Source organism: Rhizophagus irregularis, chromosome 3 (genome assembly GCF_026210795.1).
Source record: "Rhizophagus irregularis chromosome 3, complete sequence".
Taxonomy (NCBI): Eukaryota; Fungi; Glomeromycota; class Glomeromycetes; order Glomerales; family Glomeraceae; genus Rhizophagus; species Rhizophagus irregularis.
In genome coordinates, this window is record NC_089431.1 from 4,525,084 (window position 1) to 4,541,984 (window position 16,901).

The window sequence follows — 16,901 nt, forward strand, 5'->3', positions numbered from 1 at the left end:
CCCTCCACTGGTAATAAAAGTAGTATTTTTGAAAACGTCAAAAAAAGGAATCCACTCAAGACATTTTCTAGGATGTACAGTATTGAGTTGTAACTTCAATTTAATTTATCAATAATTTTATTTCACTTGTCCATTTTTTAAAGTTCACTTAAACCTTTTAGTATTACAAAGTTGACACCATCTTTATCTTGTGCTTGGTTTATTGCATTCGCCACATATTCCATATACTATGTTTATTATTATATAAAAGATAAATTATTTTGTGAATAACGACAAACCTGAAAATGTTGCTACGTTTTAATGATATTTAAAACCTTACAAACTTCAAAAAAATCAAATTTTTAGTGGAACATTGCAGTTAAATAATTAACAAGTAAAAATGACAACGTTTTATTGTTATAACCAAAAATCAAGAGATTTGCGTAATTAATTGTGCTCTGGTATTAATGTTTATTATTTAGTTTATGTTTTACGAGGGATTACGATTTACGACCCGGTTAAAATTTATAGTAATACTCTATAAAAAAAGTAAAAGCTTGTAAAATTTATTATAAGAATTTTGTAATAGTTAATTAATAAATAAATAACTATAAAACATGAATGTAATAATAAATTTTAAAAAAAATTCCTTTAATTTCTAATTCAATAATTTAAAACAATGTGTTTTAACCCTAATAAGTAAATAAACCCATCTATTGTAAACTATTTATTAATTTTTTGTGAAAATGTATAAGTATCTTTTGTAATTTGAAATATTTCGTATTCTTTTATAGTATAACCATTTCCTGTTTCTCTGATCGCGTTTACATAAGAATATTTTTTACAATAACAGTGATTAAAATCTTTTTTGGAGCTAGAAAATAAATAGTTGCTTTTTATTATAAGGTCACCATAACCAAACGATGGTCCATAATTCAAATTATGAAATAAAGCTTTATTTTCCTCTTTCACACGACTTAAAATATAATCATCAATATCATTATTTTTAAAAGAGAATATAAAACTATCTTTAGTATTCCCATAACTATCATCAGATTTCCATTCAATCGGATTAAATCCTCCAAGAATTTCTTCACTACCTTCCACTTTAATAACAGTTATAGTACAAGATCTACTATCACAATTTTCATGAAATTTTTCAGGTGTAAATCCATCACGAGATCCACGAAGGATTAATTTGAACTCATATGAATTTTTCAATTCATTTGTAATATCTAGCCTATCAATCCATTTTGAGATTAATTCAGCATGTTGAATTGTAATAATATTTGAATCAATATTTTTTAAATCAATATCTCTAGTTTCATTCTGTTCTGAATTTCTATTTGGTATATAATCACGATTCAAAAAGTATTTGATTAAATATTCATTAGTTTCATCAGGAATAATCTTTTTATACGGATCATATACCTTATTCAGAAATTCTTTAGAAGTAAATTCAGTAAATTTAATTAAAGGAATAAATTGTTGTAAAGTATTTTTTAAAGCGTTAAAATCATCATTTGAATAACTTGAAGGATCTGAAGAAAGTTCAGAATTTTGAGCAATACCCCATTTAAGCACATACTCCCAAACTTGAACTTCACTCATTCGAAGATTATCATGTTGAATAAGAGAGATTAAAGCTTTTTCTGAAATCGAAGTAAAATCAGGTAAATTAAAAATCTTTTCAGGATGGTTAGATATTAACTCTGTACAAAAATTTTGAAGTTTTGATAAAGAATTATTTTCAAAACTCGTTTGGTAAATCGAGCAAAAATTTTGTTCCAACCAGCTCGTTTTGTTTACAATTAAGAATGATTGTAAATGAGGAATTAATTCATAAAGATTTAATTCACTAGCAGCAATCAAAATTTTAATGACATCCGAAGTATCGTGTTCTGCCAAAGAAAGTCTTCCGCCATAAATATACCTAATTTAAAAATCGATGATAAGAAAATTAAAAATAATTTTATAAAACGATAATTTGTTTATAAAAAAATGAGTTTAATACCTTAACATTACTTGAAAAGTTTCAGGTAAAATATTTGGTAATTTAATATGAGTTAAAGTTCCATCATTTCTCCTTTCATTAGTCGACAAAATTCTTTTCAAATAAGGAGAACGATAATTTAAAATAACCATGTGAGCACGAAAAATTTTTACGTGAGGGTCAATACCAACTTCAATTGTAATATCATAATATTCTTCGTCATTTAAAATTTCGAGTAAATTTTGAGACAAATTTGGTAAAAATTTATTATCAGCCATTATAGAAAGAAATGAAAAAGAATAAAGGAGATTGTTGCAGATCGTTTGTACTCCGCCGCCTTTTTACGCCTTTTTATAAAAATCATGATGATGGTGCGACGGTTGTGTTACTCTGGTGATCCAGATATAATTTTTCTTGACGGTACACAAAAATCTATGTGACGTAATTTTAGTAAAAATACGGTTTACTATATAGTAATGTTTTTTTTTACGTATTCCATAAAAAAAAAAATAATGAATTTTTTTTATTAAATTTATTTATTTACATTTCATTTTATTATACTTTATAATTAATTTATCTTTGAATTTAATAAATATAATGTAATCTATATATTTTATATACAACCAAAATTAATTTAATATGAAAATATCAAAAAAAAAAAGAAAAGAAAATCCAAGAAATAAATGAAAGTTTGTGTTCCTCATAAAAATTAGGCAAAAATAATTTACTTTATCAATAATGAAATGCATTATTGAATTTTATAATTTAAATAATAATAATTTTTTTATTTAATTACAAGTTTAAAAAATTCATGTTGAATCAGCACAATAAATAGTTTATATGCAAGAGCTGATAAAAAGAAACAATTATATGGAATATAGAGGATGTAAAGAACTTGATGCGGGAAGTTATTAGTATCAAATATTAACCTTGTAATACTAAAATACTTAGGGGTAAATTTTCAGAAATGTTTCTTGAGAAATGTATTTAATCTTGGATATTGAATATCAAAAATAGAAAGGAATTATTATGATAAAATTGTCGCACTAAAAACTTTTGATAATTCTTGTATAAATACGGTTTTTAAAATTAGGTAATTAGAATAAAAAATCAATCTATTTACTTAATTATTATTTATAAAACTTTTACTTTTAACATTTTTATTAGATTGTGACTCGTCTTCAATTATCTCTGTAATGTCATTCAATCATGGATAACTTGAGATCCAAATACCGAAGATTATAGAAGATAGAAATTTGAAATTTGAGAAATTACTATTTGAATAATAAATCAAGTTATTATTCAAAAACTGAAGGATTAAAACGAGATATTATGATACTGGAAAAAGTCATAAAGATTTTCTTCATTCAGATGTAATATTGAACCTTATGGTATTATTATGGTTTGGGTATGAAGATATGTAAAGGATTTAGACCAAATATTTTGAATATATGAAAAAAAAAAATCCAATAATACCCAAATACATCCACGAGCAATCTATTTTAGTAGACTTCAAGTTTAAAAATATTCAATAAAAACCATAATTGATAGCGAAAAAATATTTCATTTTACTAATTATTTTATAATTTGATTGTCAATTGGAATTAATTTATAGATCATGATGAAAATTATTTCATAAAAATAAAATAAACGTTATCAAATTAGCTTCTTACAGTTATTATTTATAATTTTTTATGTATAATTTCTTGGTTTGAGAATAAATTTTAAATCGGTAATAATATAAACATCAATTACATCATGATTGAGAAAAATCCGGTAAAATCAAATATTCGAGTACAATAATTAATTATTCACTTCGTACCGATACCATTATTAATTAACTATTTGACATATTATTCATTCCACTTTACTTGTCAGTCTTCAAATTATTAGAATATATCTAAATTTTTTATTAGTGTTGGATCGTATAAAACCGTATTTAAAGGTTTAATTAAAACGAATAAAATAAACCAAACTTTATTTACCATAAAAATATAATCTTATTTTTTTATTCATTTTCAGTTTAAGTAAAAGAGCGAAAAAACGGAGTTAACAATTTTGAGTCTAATAGAATGATTCGACCATTTATAAGGGTTTTCATTACGAGAAATTCCAAATCCTTACTTTTTTTTTTTGATTACTATATAATCTGACATCAAACATCTCCTTTTATATACTAAAAATATTTGTTATTTTTTCATTAGTGCTGGAAGCGACTTAATCAGGAGAATCAATGATAAATAAATATTATTTCTAAGATTTGCAAAATGTTTTATGTGATAAGATTTTAGCCAATTGGTTTTTTATCTATAGTTTCTAACTTAACGTGATTGATGTTCCAATAAAAGAGCTGAATCACGTTCCCATGTTTTCCCATATTTAAAACGGTCACCATATTGTAATACACTAATTATCCGCCTACATAAAATCTAAATTATAATTGATCCTTTATTGTCGCAAAAATAATCATAATTAAAACTAAAAGTTAAAACGTTAAAATAATAAATATAAATTTTTTTCTAATTACATTACATATTTATTAATTAATGTTTATTTTATTAACGTCATTATATTTTTCTTCTATTAATTATAAATAAATAAAAATAAATAACCGTAAAGAATAATATCCACTTGAAAGGTCTTTTATCAACTTTAACATATAACAAAGTAATATAATTTTAAAAACATAAAATGGGAGCAATGTAACACCAAAACTACATTTTTAAAGTTGATGTATCATTAGATTCATTATTCTATGATTTCTGAAAAAATCACATGATATTTTATTAAATTTCAAATGATCTTACATAAATTCTTTCCCACTTTATTTGAACTATACAATCTTACAAACTTGCACAACTTCCTGACAAACTGATTTATTTAATCTATTATTTATTATGAATCTGAAAAACTTCATATTCTTCTACGGCAAATGTATGTGGTGTCACTTTGATCTGTTTTTCATAAGAATTCTTTTTACAATAGCTACTAATATTTTCGTTAAAAGAAGATTCAATTTGATTCCCTCCATATATTATAAGGTCTCCACTACCAAATGATGGTCCGTAATATTGCCAATAAACTATAGCATGTTCCTCATCTTCTACTCGACTAATAAGACAATTTTCAATATTATCTTTATTCACAAAAGAGAAAATGAAACTATCCTTAGTAGTAACATATCTACCTTCATAATTATCATTTTTCCATTCAACCGGATTATATCCTCCAAGAATTTCATTGCTTTCTTTCACTTTAACAATCGTTACAGTACGAGATTTATTATCACAAATTTCATGGAACTTTTTAGGCGTAAATCCATCACGAGATCCACGAAAAATTAATTTAAATTCATATGAATTTTTTAAATTATCCATAATTCCTACTCTATCAATCCATTTCGAGATTATTTTAGCATGTTGAATTGTGATAATTTTTGAATCTAAACTTTTGAGACCAATTTCTTTGACTGTTTGTCGCTCTGATTTCTCACTAGTAGTTATATAATCATTATTCAAAAAATATTTGATAGAATTTTCATATAACTCTTCAGGTATTATTTCTTTATATGGATATACTTTATTCAAAAATTCTTTAGGAGTAAATCCAGCAAATTTAACGAAAGTAACACATTGATGTAAAGTATTTTTTAGAGCGTTAAAATCATCATTTGAATAGAATGAAGGATCCGATGATAACCCAGGATTCTGAGCAATACCCCATTTAAGTACATGTTCCCAAATTTGAACTTCACTTATTTTAACTTTATCATGTTGAATAAGAGAGATTAAAGCTTTTTCTGGAATTGAAGTAAAATCAGATGAATTAAAAATTTTTTCTGGTTGTTTAGATATTAATTCCGTACAAAACTTTTGAAGATCCAAGAAAGAATTATTTTCGAAACTTGTTTGATATATCAAGTTAAAATTTTGTTCCATCCAACTTGTTTTATTTTTAATTAAAAATGATTGTAAATGAGGAATTAATTCCTGAATACTTAATTCGTTAGCAGCAAGCAAGATTTTAATAATATCTAAGATATCATATTTTGCTAAAGAAATTCTTCCACCATAAATATATCTAAAATAAAATAATACGTCAAATAAAAAAAAAATATTTTATTGATTTATTAATAACAATTAATTAAATTACCTTAAAATTATTTGAAAAATTTCAGGTAAAATATTTGGTAATTTAATATGTGCTATAGTTCCATCATATTTCTTTTCATTAGCCGACAAAATTCTTCTCAAATAAGGAGAACGATAATTTAAAATATTCATATGAGCACGAAAAATTTTTACGTGAGGGTCATTACCAACTTCAATCGTAATATCATAATATTCTTCATCGTCTAAAATTTCAAGTAAATTTTGTGATAACTTTGGTAAAAATTTATCATCAGCCATTATGGTTGTGGTAAAAACTAGAAAGAATAAAGTTATTGCAGATCGTATCTGTAGCCTGCTGGTGCTGGAGCACACCTTTTATTATGTGACAGTTGTGCGACTAGGCGATGCACGTCTGAAATGTGTGTCAGGTTGACGGCGCAGTGTGGCGCAGTAATTCAAAAAAAATCTAAGTTAAAGATTTTCTTTTTAATGTAATGCTTTCAAATTTACATATTAGATGTATTTTCATCTGTTTTACAAAATTCACTTATAAACGGAAGGAGGTTTTGGACGTAGATTTTGACTTTAGTATATAACAACTGATTTTATCGACTTTGCCGATCATTTCCAAAATTGGATTTGTCAAAAAAACGGTTTTTGTTAAATAACTCGAAAATGGCCTTCTAAACCGCCCGTATATACTCTAAGTAAATTTGTAGAGCGGACGAAAATACATCTAGTACAGTAATTTAAAGGTTTTATTTTAAATAAAAAAAATTGCAATTTAATTTTTTTTGGAAAAATCGCTGCGCCACACTGCGCCGTCAACCTGACACACATTTCAGATGTGCCTAGGCGATCCAGAGTGACGTATACAAAAATCATGAAGTGACGTAATTTTAAAATTCTTTAGTTAACGTGATAAAAAGAAAAAAAGAATATTCAAAAATTTATGATTATGTTCCTCTAAAAATTAGGCAATATACAATAATGTATACATTATTGAATTTTATAATTTAAATAGTGATTTTTTTTTTTAATTGTTTTTCTAAAAATTCATGCTATTATTTTAACTACCGAATCAGCTACTTAGGTGAAGGTTAGAAAGAAAAAAATGTTTTAATAAATACATAATTAATAATAATTAAGCAAATAAGCTTATTTTTAACTTTAATTACCCTATTTTCAAACCGAATTTATACATGAAGAATTATCTAAGCTTTTTAATACAATAATTTTATCATAATTACCATATCTATTTCCATTTTAATTCAATATCAAAGATTAAATATATCCTTCAGGCCAATCAGCGGAATAAACTTTACCAAAATCGTATCTAAATTTTTCATTATTCAAGGCATTATGCATTAAACAAATCATTAAGCTGTGATTATTGTATAACCTCCCTCCATTTCAATAGTCAAATTTTTTAAAGTTACCTTAAAAATATTTTAGACTATAGAGCTGACATTAACTTTTCATGCCAGGTACATTACATTCTCCAAATATGCAAATATAATTGTTTTCTTTACATCATCTTTGGACTTATCTTTTTGACGTCATTTAATGTCATGTGAATCATGGAATAACTTAAGAACCAAATATCACGATATTACGAAGGCAAAAATTTGAGAATCACACTAAAATTATTTGCAAAGCCTTCTTAATATTTGATTAAGTAATTATTCATTTTAGTAGTTTTTATACAGAAACCATCCTTTTTGATTAAAATTAGTAAACTATTTGACATATTATCATTTCATTTTACTTTGTTAGTCTTCAAGTTATTAAATTACAAACTTTATAATTTTTATTAGGAATATCGATTAATAAAATGTGTATCATATCATTTATTTTATTTGTTTTATTGACAGTTATGCAATTTATGGAAAAAATCTTGATAATAATTGGCGTCAAGTTTTTTAAAATCACAAATCTTATTTATTACAAAACTCAAATATGGACATATGGTTACAACTTACAAGAGTTACAAAAGTCAAATATCTTTTTCCTTGTATCGATATGCATCAATTCAAATTAAGTAATAAAACAAAGAACAGATTCAACTGATCGAATTACCCTACATTTCTTTTTTTGATTATCTTTTGAATACTAAAATCACTTAGGAGAAACTTAATCGGGATCAATGATGAATAAACTGTTTATGTGATAAAAACTAATTGGCTAAAAATCAAATTTTATTTACAATTTTCACTTTCCTAACTTACCGCGTTCCTATAAAAAATTTTAATTTTTTTCATAAAATAGCTCACTCAAACAAAATAATTCGGCTAAGTGCCAATAAAATTTTAAAAAGGGCATCATATTGTGATACACCAATACGCCACCTCCTTTCATAAACCTATTTATCTCGAATTATAAACTGAATGTTGAAAATAATATAAATTTTTTTTCTTAATTAATTACATTAAAATATTTCCCTATTTATTAATTAATGTTTATTATATTATCGTCATTATATTTTCTTCAATTAATTGTAAATAGAAAAAAATAAAAAACAGAATACTTGACTTAAAAGGTTTTTATCAACTTTAATAAAATCATAACTAACAACTGAAAGTAATCATGTTTTAATACCACAATAGCAAATAAGGTTGACGTATTATTAAGCTATGTTTTCAGAAAAAGATTCCGTGATTAAGTGATTAGTATTTTCAGACCCATTGCGAATTAAAATTGTTCGTAGAAAGTTTTCAAATTTATCAAGAAAAACAACAATAACAAAAAAAACACCTTTACTAGAAATAATTTTATAAACCTTAATTGCTGCCTTATCTTAATTATAAAAAACATCATAAATTTCTTTTACATAAAAAAATTAAAAATATAACTTACCCCAAACAATAAAACAATTATGGTTATTTTTAAAGATTTTTTCAATTTATCAAATGCGAGATTTCCATTTTGGGATCTCTATTATTATATTGAGGGAAATAAGATATATCGTGGGAATAAGATATATCGTGATTAATTCCGGAAGGACCTTGACTTGTATTTCTTCCTTTTTTTCTTTGTTGAGCGTGCCAAAAATTCTTTACTTTGTTTTCGGAGCGTAATTTGCCGAACTTTTCTTTCATCACTGGAATAATTTCTTTCAAAGAAATTGATCTAGAAGATGGATTCCGAATTTTATACTCTTCAACCCATTCGTTGATGAATGATTTTTCGTTATCATTAAAACTATCGTGACAAACTAGAAAAAAAAATTTCAAATTAATTCAAATTCAAATCAAGAAAATTTTAAAAGGTAAAATGTACTTACGATTTGGATTGAGGTTGTTTGTCCAACTAAATTACAAAGAATAACAATTAATTTTTTTCATTAAAAAAAAAAATTAGAATTAAATATAATAAAATATATTTACCGTTGATAAATTCTTTTTGGATTAATTTTGTTACCCATTTTTTCACTAATTAGAGCGTAGCAATTGGGAAGATGTCCAAATTCTTTCATATATTTTTTAATATCATCATCATCCTACAATTTTTTTTTTAAAAAAAGAAATAATAATTTAATAAATTTTTTGGAGATTTCTAATTTTAACCGGAGAGGAAATACGAATAAGAGGTGATAAATAGGATTTTTAATTCCAGATTAATTAACAAAAATAAAGACCGTGGGAGTGTGATACGTTGTGATAAATAAATCTAACCTCTAACCTAACCCTAAGCCTAACCCCTAACTCTAATAAATATTGGGAGGAGGGAATTTCCCCTCCGGTTAATATATATATATATATACGTAGTTATTTTCAATTTTTTTCAATTTTTTTTTTAAAAAAAAATTAGGACATACTTCTTGTCTAAAACGTAACCTGACGGATTTGATTCCCTATAATCAACGTGTTAGTTTTTGATATTTTTGTTACACAAAGCATTTCATAAGGCGTAGTAAGATTGAGGACGAACATTAAAAAATTTTTTACTTGGTTTTGCTATACAATAATTTGATAAATACTTCTTTTAAGCCAAAAATATAATAAATAAGATTCTGATAATATTGATAATATCCGTTATGGGATCTCACTTTGCGCAATAATTTCTGGAATTTTTTTTTATTGTAAAATTGAAAGTATATACTGTATGTTTTACAATTAGTTTGAATGTAAGGTTCCTATAATGTATACAATAAAATAAATGTGAATTAGTTATATGACTTGAAAAATATAAAAATAGACAATTTTATAAAAATTATTATAAAAAAAATTTTTTTAAACAATATTCATTAAGTTTTAAAATACTTTTAAAATAATCATAGCTATTTTGACTATATAAATTTTCTATTTTACATTTTGTTTTATTAAAACATACTAACTTACTAATAATACATACTAAAATTACTATGCATGTGAGAAATGGTTTTTTGTTAGTGAAATGGATTTTTTTTGCGTCTACTTTATGTTGAATAATTTAAGTTTCGCAAATGTAGATTTTTTACTCAACTTATTATTTATAGTTTATCAGGTGATTTTTGGTATTACAAACACAATTTTGGGCCACGGAAATTATGAAAATCTTTCGGATTTAGCATTTAACGCAAAGTAACCAAATCCACCGATATGTATCAGTAAATCAATTCACTTCTTTAATGAATAAAAATAATTCTTGAACTACATAATGGTACAAAAAATTAATAATTTGTACACAATTTCCTGACAAATTATTTTAATCAACTATCATTTATGAATCTGAAAAACTTCATAAACTTCTATAGAAATTTCATTTCCTATCCCTCTGATCTGATTTTCATAAGAAAATTTTTTACAACTACTAGTTTCGTTATTAAAAGAAATTTCGCAAAATAACCTTCATACATTATAACCAAATGATGGTCCGTAATAGTTCCAATAATTTATAGCAAATTTTTCATCCTCTACTCGACTAATAAGACAATTTTCAATATTATCTTTATTCACAAAAGAAAAAATAAAGATGGTTCCTTCTTTTCTAACTTGAACTGTTCGGTGTTCCTATGAAAAAGTTGATCATGTTTTATATTCCCATGTTATTCCATAAAATATCTTATTCAAACTTCTAATCATAGAAATAATTCGATCAAGATTTTTTTTAATACTAATAAAAATAATTTCATATTGTGATACACCTAATACGCTACCACTTTCAGTAAATCTAAATTATAATTGATCCTTTATTGTCGCAACAGATTTGGAAGTATCAATCATAATTATATATTTAACATAAACTGAACGTTACAAATAATAAATGTAAATAGAGAAAATAAACAGCGGTAATAAAAACTTAGGTTTTACGAATAACTGAAAGTGATATTGTTTCATAATTTCATTAATCATAAAATGAGAATGTTGCAATTCTACAACTGGTAATAAATTAACTCTTAAGGTTAGTTAGTGTCCATATAATATTATAGTAATTCTATTGTTACCGACTAGTAACTTCAATTTTATTTCAAAGAAAAAAAATTCCATGATTATTAATATTTTATTTTTATAAAATTTTTCGCTTACATGTTCAGTAAACTGATCTTACACGAATTCTTTTCCACTTTAATAAATAAATGAATAATTTATAAAACCATATAGATATAGTGGCACTAAATCTTCAATAATTTGTACACAATTTTCTGACAAATTATTTAATCTATTATTCATTATGAATCTGAAAAACTTCATATTCTTCTATGGAAAATTTATCTGATGTCACTCTGATCTGTTTTTCATAAGATTTCTTTTGACAAAAGCTATTAGTATTTTTATTAAAATAAGCTCCACTATCAAACCCTCCACATATTGTAAGGTCTCTACCACCAAATGTTGGTCCGTGATATTGCCAATAAACTACAGCATGTTTCTCATCCTTTACTCGACTAATAAGACAATTTTCAATATTATCTTTGTTCGCAAAAGAGAAAATAAAGCTATCCTTGGTAGTACCATAATTATACAATAAACTTGTATTATTCTTCCATTCAATCGGATTATATCCTCCAAGAATTTCATTACTTTCTTTCACTTTGATAATCGCTACAGTACAAGATTTATTATCACAGATTTCATGAAACTTTTGAGCTGTAAATCCATCACGGGATCCACGAAGAATTAACTTGAATTTATATGAATTCTTTAATTCATCTGTAATCTCTAATTTATCAATCCATTTTGAGATTAATTCAGCATGTTGAATTGTAATAATATTTGAATCTATACCCTTAGTATTTAATAATTTAGTAATCTGTGATTCTGATTTTTTCCTTGGTACATAATCATGATCCAAAAAATATTTGAATAAATTATCTTGTAGATCTTCGGGAATAACCTTTTTATACGGATACACCTTATTCAGGAATTCTCTAGAAGTAAATTCAGTAAATTTAATTAAAGGAATAAATTGTTGTAAAGTATTTTTTAAAGCATTAAAATCATCATTTGAATAACTTGAAGGATCTGACGAAAATCCAGTATTTTTTGCAATACCCCATTCAAGTACGTGTTCCCAAATTTGAACTTCACTCATTTTAACTTTATCATGCTGAATAAGAGAGATTAAAGCTTTTTCTGGAATCGAAGTAAAATCAGATGAATTGAAAATTTTTTCTGGTTGATTAGAAATTAACTCAGTGCAAAACTTTTGAAGATCCAAGAAAGAGTTGTTTTCGAAGCTCGTTTGATATATCAAGTTAAAATTTTGTTCCATCCAGTTCGCTTTGTTTTTAATTAAAAATGATTGTAAATGAGGAATTAATTCCTGAATACTTAATTCGTTAGCAGCAAGCAAGATTTTAATAATATCTAAGATATCATATTCTGCTAAAGAAATTCTTCCACCATAAAAATATCTAAAATAAAATAATACATTAATAAAAAAAAAAATTTTTTATTAATTTATTTAATAACAATTAGTTTAATTATTTCTTACCTTAAAATTATTTGAAAAATTTCAGGTAAAATATTTGGTAATTTAATATGTGCTATGGTTCCATCATTTTTCTTTTCATTAGTTGATAAAATTCTTCTCAAATAAGGAGAACGATAATTTAATATAACCATATGAGCACGAAAAATTTTTACGTAAGGATCTTTACCAACTTCAATTGTAATATCATAATATTCTTCGTCGTCTAAAATTTCAAGTAAATTTTGTGATAATTTTGGTAAAAATTTATCATCAGCCATTATTATGGTTGTGGTAAAAACTAGAAAGAATAAAGTTGTTGCAGATCATATCTGTAGCCTGACCTTTTATTAAAGGCATGAGGTGTGACATTAGGCGATCCAGTGACATACACAGCACAAGTGACGTAAGTGACGTAATATTAAAATTCTTTAGTCACGTGATTAAATTAATTAAACTTGAAAAGGAAATTAAGCATAAATACGATAATAATATATAATTTAGATAGTAATAATTTTTTATCAATTGTTATTTTAAAGATTCATGTTACAATTTTAACTACCGAGTACCGAATCAGCTTAAGTAATCTATATGGAAGTTAGAAGTGAAGAATATAATGTACCCAGCATGAGAAGTCAATGTCAATCCCTATAATATTAAGGATAACTATAAAAATTAACTATTGAAATAGAGGTTATACAATAATCACAGCTTAATGGTTTGTTTAATGCACAATGTCTTGAATAATAATGAAAAATTTAGATACGATTTTGATAAAATTTATTCCGCTGATTGGCCTGAAAGATATATTTAATCTTGGATATTGAAAATCAAAATGGAAAGAGACACTATAATTATGATAAAATTGTTGTATTAAAATAAAAGCTTGGATAATTCTTCAATGTATAAATACCGTTTGAAAATGGTAATTAAAAATTAAAAATAAGCTTATTTGTTTAACTTTAATTATTATTAGTTATGTATTTATTAAAACGTTTTTCCTTTTACATAATCTTTGGACTTATCTTTGTGACATCATTCAATGTCATGGAATCATGAAATAACTCAAGATCCAAATATCAAAAAAATTATATTTTTTTTTTCATAATATTGCGAAGAAAGAAATGTTGAGAAATTATACCAAAATTACTTGCAAATCTAATTAGTTCTTCATTATTAATATTTTACACAAATTATCATATTTCCCATATGTTTAATTATTTGCATTTTTCTCTTTCCTATAATTAAATCCTACTTTCTTTATTCTCTAATAAATTAAATATCGATTTTTACCTTCTTTTCCCTTATCATTCTATTTACTTATACTTAAATTACAATCTCCACACAATTCTAAACTAGGTGAATTTCATCATTATCTTCTGCTATAGATATCAAATGTAACACAAATACACAATATTATGATAATTATTTACTTTGCTATTTCTTCTTACATTCTATAAATTACGTTACTATTATTATTCCAAGTTATCAATTCATTTTTATCAACTTTAACTTTCTTATCATACATAATATTCATTGATTATATTATATATATCTTTTTTATGGTTTTCTTTTTTATATTATCTTTTAATTCCCTTGTATTATTACTTATTTTTAATTTTCTAAATGTAGAATTTTTTTAGTATGTTATATATTTATTAAAAGTTTATAACAAAAAAAAAGAAAAGGTTGAAAACTATACTGTGTATTTACTAATAACTTAAAATTTATCAGATAACAAATTATAAGCTAGGAAATTTTATGTATGAAATCTCATTTTACGCGAGTCAAGACTTCACGATTTGTAAACCAAAAATTTACGTAACCCAATTTAAATGTAAGAATTATACCATCCATATATGCAAGTGTTGAAATATTATTTGTGAAAAATTCGATCAAAATATTAGGATTATTGTGATTTTCATAAAAAAAAATGTTTCGCTAATTATTTTGTTATGTGTGTGTGTGTTATATGAATTGTTTTGCATACCATCAATAACTGAAGGTAATATCTAACCTATTTATTATAAATAAAAATAAATATTTAACATAGACTGTGTGAACAATATTTATGTCACTTCTTGTAATACTTTCTTTCAACTTGTTTTAATAACGAATGGAATAATCTATCGTAATTTTACAATGTTTATTACATAAAATTACGTTACTAATATACTTGAATAAAGATACGGTAGTAAGTACTATTTTTATTTAGGCAATTTCTATTTGTACACGGGGTGTTTAAACACGGGTCATATTAGTAGATTAAAAACGGCATTCAAAACCTCCTTTAATGCCTTAAGTAAACTTGCAGAGCAGGTGAAAATACGTATATTTATCTGTAATATAATAAGAATAAAAAGTAAAAGAGTATAATGTTGGTAGCATTCAATTTCAAATTAAAAAACAAAAAATTGGTCTATTAAAAATTATATTTATATGACCCGTGTACAAACACCCCGTGTAAACTTAGAAATTTTCTTTTATTTATTATTTATGCATTTAATGTTTTAAATAAATTTATTGAAATTATTTAAATTACAAACTAAGAATTTTGTAAAACATTTATTATTCTAATCTTAGTGTTTAAATAATCCAAGATAAATAAATAAATGATAATAATAAAAAAAAAATATTGTTGATTTAAATAATTTAAAATCCATCTAAAGATTAAAAAATAACAAATTATAAATTAATTATTTGCTTTATAAAGAAATTTATTTTCTAATTTATTTCTCACCATCAGGAATTTCCAGTTCATCTTGCTCTTTTGAATGAAGATTTGGATTATTATATACTTCGTCATCATCTATAAAGAGAAAAAAAGAATGAATAGAGTTAAAATAGTATAAATTGTTTATTATTACGTAAAATTTTCACCTACCATCGACATTAATATTTTGTCCTTTTAGTTGAGTTATTTCATTTTCATCATCTAAATTTAAATAAAAGTGAAGTTTAATAATAAATAAATAAAATTGATATAATAATGAATTTATTTGTTAGTAATTTATTATTATTCATACCATTTGAATTTATTTGCAACTTTTTAAATAATTTAGATACTTTTTTATTACTATCTAAAATTTAAGATATTGATTTAATATAAAAATCAATCTTGATTTGACAATAATAAAATACATTACCTCTAAAAATAGTAACTATTTTTGATGATTTGTTACTATTCTGCTTATTTGATTTATTAAAATCGTTAACTGAAATAAATATCAATTATTAAACATCATTATATGAAAATTCAACGCTGTAATGTTAATAAATACTTACTATTATTAGGAATATTAAAATCATACAATTTACTATGAAACGCTATTAGTAAAAATAAAGTAAATTATTATAGTAACCAAAAAAAAATAGTAGAAATTATTATTAATACGGTTGTACCTTCTTGTTCTTCTATTAATATAATAAAAGATAACATTAATAATGTATTTTAAAATAAATACATTTGTTAATAAAATATTATACACTTATACCTTCTGTTGCAGGGTCTGGGTCATTTCACCGACAGACGTTTCACCGACACCTAAATGTCACATACATATCACGTGATAAATATGCGTTAAACATCACGCCCAAGTACTGTCATGCACGTACACGTGACCATCACAGGGGTGAAAAAATGTGTCGGTGAAACGTCTGTCGGTGAAATGAACGGGTCCCCTGTTGCATTTCTTGGTTTAGGTAGATTTTCAAATTTGTGAATTTTACTTGTAAATAATCTGCTACTCGTATAATTTTCTTCTACTTTATTCATTTCTGATTTGAATAATTCATCTGTCATATTTTGACAATCTAAATTAATTCTATTCATTTTAATATCAAGTGCACCAGCGCCAGGTCTTTTTAATGGATCAGCATCCCAACATTCTTTCATTAAATTTTTATATTCTAATGGAGTTCCTGGC

General features: G+C 24.5%; 4 protein-coding genes across 4 annotated transcripts; all 4 read right to left on the reverse strand.

The window, feature by feature from the left end:
* Window positions 1-504: 504 nt before the first annotated feature.
* OCT59_021114 (uncharacterized protein) lies at window positions 505-2,293 on the reverse strand. Its single transcript, XM_066149632.1, has 2 exons — window positions 1,994-2,293; window positions 505-1,912 (listed from the first exon to the last, which is right to left on the reverse strand). Exons 1-2 carry the CDS (start codon window positions 2,248-2,250, stop codon window positions 703-705), a joined length of 1,467 nt encoding a protein of 488 aa, XP_065990521.1. The 5' UTR covers window positions 2,251-2,293; the 3' UTR covers window positions 505-702.
* Window positions 2,294-4,484: 2,191 nt separating this feature from the next.
* OCT59_021115 (uncharacterized protein) lies at window positions 4,485-6,427 on the reverse strand. Its single transcript, XM_066149634.1, has 2 exons — window positions 6,125-6,427; window positions 4,485-6,052 (listed from the first exon to the last, which is right to left on the reverse strand). Exons 1-2 carry the CDS (start codon window positions 6,379-6,381, stop codon window positions 4,861-4,863), a joined length of 1,449 nt encoding a protein of 482 aa, XP_065990522.1. The 5' UTR covers window positions 6,382-6,427; the 3' UTR covers window positions 4,485-4,860.
* A 2,554-nt stretch (window positions 6,428-8,981) lies between these two features.
* OCT59_021116 (uncharacterized protein) lies at window positions 8,982-9,508 on the reverse strand (the record flags this gene model as incomplete). The annotated part of the gene is made up of 3 exons (XM_066149635.1): window positions 8,982-9,298; window positions 9,368-9,393; window positions 9,471-9,508. 3 exons carry the CDS (start codon window positions 9,506-9,508, stop codon window positions 8,982-8,984), a joined length of 381 nt encoding a protein of 126 aa, XP_065990523.1.
* A 2,219-nt stretch (window positions 9,509-11,727) lies between these two features.
* OCT59_021117 (uncharacterized protein) lies at window positions 11,728-13,256 on the reverse strand (the record flags this gene model as incomplete). Its single annotated transcript, XM_025319927.2, has 2 exons — window positions 11,728-12,919; window positions 13,000-13,256. 2 exons carry the CDS (start codon window positions 13,254-13,256, stop codon window positions 11,728-11,730), a joined length of 1,449 nt encoding a protein of 482 aa, XP_025172624.2.
* Window positions 13,257-16,901: the final 3,645 nt, after the last annotated feature.